This window comes from Elephantulus edwardii, unplaced genomic scaffold (genome assembly GCF_000299155.1).
Source record: "Elephantulus edwardii isolate Elephantulus edwardi_28Jun2011 unplaced genomic scaffold, EleEdw1.0 scaffold00068, whole genome shotgun sequence".
Taxonomy (NCBI): Eukaryota; Metazoa; Chordata; class Mammalia; order Macroscelidea; family Macroscelididae; genus Elephantulus; species Elephantulus edwardii.
Window position 1 is genome coordinate 14,144,925 of NW_006399818.1, and position 6,984 is coordinate 14,151,908.

At 39.4% G+C, this 6,984-nt stretch overlaps 1 protein-coding gene across 1 annotated transcript in view; it reads left to right on the forward strand.

Annotated features, from left to right (window-relative positions):
* Positions 1-2,561: 2,561 nt before the first annotated feature.
* STAB2 (stabilin 2) overlaps positions 2,562-6,984 on the forward strand; it is a 251,479-nt gene continuing 247,056 nt past the window's right edge. Inside the window, exon 1 of the mRNA XM_006888578.1 lies at positions 2,562-2,639. Within this exon, the coding sequence (XP_006888640.1) occupies positions 2,562-2,639 (78 nt within the window). The remainder of the gene's footprint in view (positions 2,640-6,984) is intronic.

Below are 6,984 nucleotides of genomic sequence, written 5' to 3' on the forward strand. Positions count from 1 at the left end.
AACAACAACAACATTTGTAAGGTGCCATTAAGTAGTTCATGACCCTGAGCGATCTCACGCAAAACAGAGCACAATCCCGTCCAGTCCTGTGCCACACTCACAGTCAGGGCTGAGTTTCCGTCCACAATGGCAGTGACTCTGCCAGTCCATCCAGACTAAGGTATTTGTCTTAAGGTCCTTCCTAGGACTGCTTCCTCACCATTATCTGTTCAAAGAACCTGAAACAAAGCCTCACCGTCCTCTCTTATTATGAGCATTCCAATTACACTTCTTCCAAGGCAGAGTTGTTCCTGCTCTTTGCGTCTATGATATAGTCAATATGCTTCACCAACACTGCAAATTAGGTACATCGGTTCCTCATTCTCCCATATTCACTATCCGGCTTCTGTATACATATATTACTAACTGGAATATGGAATGTAAAAGTATAGGAGAATTGCAAGTTGTCAAAAATATAATGGAATGTATAAAGATTGGCATTGTCGGCATTAGCAAGTTAAGATGGTCTGACATGGGCCATTTTGAATCAGACAATCAGACGATCTACTGTGTTGGGAATGAAAAATTGTGGAAGAATAGTGCTGCAAAAAGACGATCTCAAGATTGATCCTGAAGTAAAGTGCTGTGATAGTTAGGATGCTATCTGTACACACACAAGGAAGAGCTATTAATACAACTGTTATTCAAATATATGCACCAACAGTGAAAGCCCAAGAAGAGGAAATTGAGGAATTCTACTGACTTTTGCAGTCTAAAATTGACCAAACATGCAGTTAAGATGCACTGATAATAATTGGTGACTGGAATGTAAAAGCTGGAAACAAAGTAGGAGGATTGACAGTAGAAAATTATGGATTTGGGAAGAGAAATGAGGCTGAAGATCAAATTAATGTGTGTACAGGAAGCCCGTGAAAATATCCATAGCACGAACTATCTGTAATTACACGAGTCTCTCACTTAACTCAGTGTCACGAGATCTGGTTGTTTGTGCCTATCTTGCCCATAAGCCTAGCTCTTCTCTTTGCTGGTGTTAAATCTGACCATTTTCTATCATATCATTCGGGTGGGGAATGCCCTCTGCTGTTCATTATGTTATTGATTATTATAAGCAAGAAGGAATACTCCAGCTCTAGAGCCAAACAGTTTAAACTCTAGATCTTTTCTCTTCCAGGTATGTAAACTTGGATAAATCTCCTAATTTCTCCCTCTTGTTTTCCTCAAATGTAAAAATAAACTAATTCACTGGCTGCTAAATAGAACATTAAAAAAATATAGATAGCTATTATCATTCACTATTTGTGTTGTTTTTCAAACATCACAGACACTGGTGGTTCAATAACAGAATTTGCACCTTCCCAGAGGAAGATTCCATTTAATTCCCTGAAAACACATCTCATGCAGAGCTACCACTATCTATCTATCTATCTATCTATCTATCTATCTATCTATCTCTGTCTGTCTATCTATCTATCTATCTATCTATCTATCTATCTATCTTGTTCCGATGATTAACAGTTTTCAACAGAGTTCATGGACTAGGACAGTCTAAGAAGAAAGGCCTGGCAATCTACTTCTAGAATCAGCCAATGAAGATCTCGTGGGCCACAATCATCCAATCTGCAGTTGATCATAAGGATGGCACAGGACCAGGCAGTGTTAGGTTTGGTTTTGTTCTGTTGTGCATAGACTTATTGGAGGATACAATCAAGCCAAGAGGCTCAGCCCTGTTTTGCTGTAGTAACACAGACAAAGAGAAAGAATGAGCCTAAACTCCAATTCCCAGCATCTACAAAGAGATATAAGCCTTTGCAGGAGAGGTCTGCCAGCTGCCTTGGGTGGGGCCACCACCATGCTCCAACACAGGGACACAGGTTTCCGTGGTATCGTCTTTCGGGGTCTAGGATTGTGCCTGCTGATAGGAACCCTCACAATTATTGTTGTTGTTACTACCAAGTCACAGCAGGTCCTCCAGAGGGGTTTCAGAGGCTGTAAACCCATAGAGGGAAGATTGCCCATCTTTCTTTCACAAAGAAGCTGAAACTGGAATTATTCAGCTATTTTAAAGTGGATTTGAACTGAGTGCCTTTGCGTTGGCAGCCTAACTCCCTACCAGAATTCCCTCACACAGTTATTAGTCCTTGGCAAGTGTGACCTTTTGTATTTCAATGAGGCAGCCTGGCTGTTTCTGTGACTCAGTTCTGCACATTGAAAGAGCTACGAATCCAGGAGGGGGCAGGACCAGAGGGGGCGGGCAGAGCTGTGTGGAAGCAGGAATCTGTCCTTGGAGTTTCACGAGGCACAGAAATCTCGAGTTGTGACTCTGTCACAGCCCCAGCAGGATATCCTGTCATTCATAGGTTGCATATATCACCACGGAGTGGCCAGTTCTACCAAGACCCCGAGATTTGGCTATTTTTTCCCCCTGGTCAGAGGCAGGTCTCATATATCTGCCCACTTCATTGCAATGAGAAAGACTTCACTGGGAGTCCACAAAGCTGCTTTAAAATAGCTAACTAGTTCTGGCAGTTGCCCGGCACGGTGAAGGAGCAGAGTCCCTCGCCATGCTGCGACACTTCATCATCTTCTCCCTTGGACTGAGTGTACAAAACTTCTGCTCCCTGGCTGAAACTACAGAACAGGTAAGACAGCACTTTTATATGTATCTGTATTTGTGTATCTATTTTTTTTAAACAGTCATCTTTCATTAAGCATTCAAAAGCTTTTCCCCAGTACATATGGTCAGGGATAATGTAAGGACTTCATAAGTGTGCTAACCCAGCTGGCTCTGTACTTGTGTTAAAATGCCTTTACTGGGATCTTTGAATGTAATTCCCTTCCAATTGTGGATTTTGATATTCATTCTTTTAGTGGCTTAATAGTCATATCGCTGTGAATGCCACCATCCCATATTCCAAATTGTATACAACTGTAGTTCTAAGGAGATATTCCTGTGTGATGTGAAAAGTTTGTACTCAGATGTTAAAGGAAAGGTTAGTGGTTTAAGCTCATTCAGCAGCATCAAGGAAGAAAGACCTGGCAATCTGCTTCCTTAAAAAGTACAGTCAAGAAAATCCAGTGGGGTTCCATCCCATTCAGGAGCACACGAGGCAGACAGGAGAATCAATCAATTCAATGACAGTGAGTTTAGCTGGTGCTGTTTTTGAGAGACGTGTCCTGGGGAATTCCAGGGTGGATGATATTTAGCTGAGGAACACAAATATCAGAGATGTTTAATTAAAAAACTGGTTCACACAAAATGACATCACAAAAGCAAGACTGAACATCAGATCTGCAGCCTAGATGAGGGATGCTGAGAGCTGACATGCGAAGTTTATTTAAAACATGTTTGAGCAAGCAATATATGTTGGAGATGATGTGGAGAAGTTGAAACTCTCATGCATTGCTGGTGGGATTGTAAAATGGTACAACCACTATGGAAAGCAGTTGGGCATTTCCTCATAGAGCTAAACACAGAAATCCATAGAACCCACATATTGCACTACCAGGAATATACCCCAAGGAAAAGAGAACTGAGACACTAACAGAAATTTGCACACCTATATTCATAACAGCATTATTCACAATAACAAGGAAATGGAAACAGCACAACAAACGAATGGATTGAGAAATTATGGTATATTCACACAATGCAATACGGTGCAGCACTAAGAATCAACAATTTAGTAAAACACTATTTAACATGGAAGAATCTAGAGAGCATTATACTGAGTGAACTAATACTGTCTCATAAGGACAAATACTGCATAAGACCATTATTGTAGATGTAGAAAGATAACTAGTAAGAAGTGTATAAAAGTCTAGATGAGGAAGGGGAGGGGTGCAGAGGATCAGAGGGTGGGGAGGGAGGGAAATCAGACTCTAGTGAGCAAAGGATGGGGAAAGTAAAGGAATTAGGAAAAATGCAGTGGGGACCTGAAAAGATGGAGTAATAATAGACATAGATCAAGGGTGATTAAATTTATAAAACACAATGTACTTGAGTGATAGTTTTAAACACAATGTGAGTGTAGGAATGTGTGAAATCCGACGTACATGAATGATATACAAGGTATACAAATTTTGTATACAAACCAATATAAAATAAAAATAAAATGGAAAGAGAAAAAAAAACGTAAAACACGTTTAACAGGAAGTGATTTCAGCTTCATTAATAACAAAACTTGAACAGGATTGTGTCCTTGAACCAAGCAAAGTATTCAACACCAATCTCACTCCAGATGGCTTTACTCTGACAACACTTTGCACAGAAATGCTGGAAGTTTTGTTCAATGGTTAAGCTCTATCTCTGCAATTAGATAGGAACAGCTTTAAATTGTGACTTTCACTTGGTCATTTAACAGGTGTTTATGGAGGGCTATCACTGAGCGCCACAACTGACCAGTAATTGATTCAGCTGTTAGTTAAGCAAACTACTTAATGTCTTTCCACTTGACTTTCTCACCTGCTTTTCTTGTTAGGCACTGTCAAGTTGATTTGTACCTCACAGTGACCCTGTATGGCAGAGTAGAAAGGCCCCATGGGATTTCCTAAGGTGAATCTTGATGGGAAGTCCTGGTGGGACTTTGTAAGGAATAGTGCTGCAAATCCTCTCTGGTAGTTTGAAACCGCCAGCAGCTTGGAGGGAGGAAGAGGGGAAATTCCCTTGGGTTTTACAACCCTTGGAATTTACAACCTTGGAAAACCTCCTGGAGGGTTAGATGTGAACCTGATCAGTCTTGATGACAATGAGATGAGACTCTTTATGGAAGGTGGCAACCAGTTCTTTTCTCCCATAAAACCGCTTGTGGGTTTAAACTACTTTCCTTTCTGTCAGCAATCAAGCACTTAAGCATCATGTCACCAGAGCTCTTCCTCAAGCTTTCAGTGCTCCAAGAACAGCTCCACTGCCATAGAATCAATTCCACTCAGAAAGTGATCTCTATGAAGAGGAGTAGTAGTAGTAGTAGTTGTTGTTGTTATGTGTCATTGAGTCAGAACTGACTTGACTTAGGTCAAGCCTTAGAAACCCCTAGGTTTCTAAACCTGTACACTTTACAGAAGCAGATTGCTAATCTTTCTCCCACAGAGTGGCTGGTGGCTTTGAATCATAGACCTTTTGGTTGGCAACTGAATTCTTCAGCACTGGGACCCCAGAGCTCTTTCCATTGATGATGTCCATCATCATCAATATCATAGAGTTCTTGTGTTAGACCTTGACTGATGTATGAGACTAAATTTACTTTTCAGAGGGAACAAATCTGTTAAGTACATAGTATATGGGAGGTAGAAATAAGCCATTTAATTGAAAAATGACAGCCTGAAGATCAAGAGATCCCATGAAAAGAGGATCTTGATTCTGATCTACAGAAGTAAAGGCAAGGCAATGTTGTGACCTGCACCTAGCCAAACAAATAATAAAATAAAGAAGTAAAATAATAAAGGTTTATTTAAAAAAAAATGGAGGTACAGTCATGACCATGCTTAGAAGTTCATTCAAATTGTATTTGATAGTGGTTTTTATTATTATTCCACAAAAAAAGTTGCTGTTATTATTACTAAGGCATATTATTATTATTTCCAGAAGATATTACAGAGATTCATATTCATCATTTTCACTCAGAAAATGGATTTTATTCTTATCTTGGTTACTGGGGGTTCAGAAAAGCTCTGGTGGCCTCGTGGTAAGGATATTCTTGTCAAGATAGGCAATAAGAAAAACAAAGAGGTGGGGATGAGCAAGAATTACAGGAACTAGTATTTACTACCTGTAACGTTCCAGATACTGTGCCAGCGGATGTGCATGTGCTACATCATTTAAAGCTCTCAATAAGCTTGTTGTTGTTGTTGTTATGTGCTGTCGAGTCACCTGTGACTCATAGCGACCCTATGTACAAGAGCCCTAAACCCTGCTGTATGTACTCTGTGCCAAACTTGTCTCCGACATATCTACTCCCACCACTCCCATCACTGAATCAACTATCTCATTGGAGATCTTCCTCTCCTGCACTGACCCTCCCAAGCCTGAGGGAAAAGAAATAAATGAAAACTTGTTGCCATTGGGTTGATTTCAGCTTATGAGGACCCATGTGTTACAGTGTAGAACTGAAGTCCATCTGGTGTTTTAAGTTATAATCTTTAGGGAAGAACATCACCAGAGCTTTCTTCCATGATACAACTAGTTGAGTTTTGAACTTTTTGTCAACCTTTCAGTTACCAGTCAAACAGGAACCATTTGTGCCACAGCAAGGACTTTTATAACTTTTAGAGCATTTCTTCAATGATATTGAAGAAATCTTATATTTGAAAACAAATATTACATACTTTGCAACATATACAAAAACACGTGAGCAGTCAAGTGAATAATGACCACAAAAAGAGATATCCTTAACCTCTACCTGTAATTAAAATTAACTAGTATTTATTGAACACTTACATGCAGCGTGAAGAGGGAGTCAAGACTTTTTTATTCTTTGAAAGCCTACAATCTCCAGCTTTTCTAATAATGTAAAACCAGTGAATTCTTAATACCTATCAGACATTACTTTCAAATATTGGGGTAACTTAGGAGTCTGGTAAATAAGGTTTCTTTTAAAATATTTTTAGTAAGGTGCTCTCCTTTAAACTTTAATTTCTATTTTCCTACCATTAGTTTTAGCAACATGGATAGACTACAGAGACCTGGTGGAAAAGATTGGTAGGTTGTTAGAAAATGTTTGGTCAGTTTTAAAGGATTATTAATTCTGATTACTTTTAAGCTTTGGAACCATTGCATTTGCATGGTTTTACTATACAATAAGAGAGAACATTTCTTAATATCTCTCCCTTTACAGAACAAAAAGGTTGTTCATTCATTCAAGAGTGTATATTTAGCAATTTAGAATAAATGCAGGATACAAAGCTTTTTTTCAAACCTAGGTCATTTGAAAAGGTATGGAAATAGGAGATAGGATGCATCCCTGGCATACGCCCTTCCCAATTTTAAAC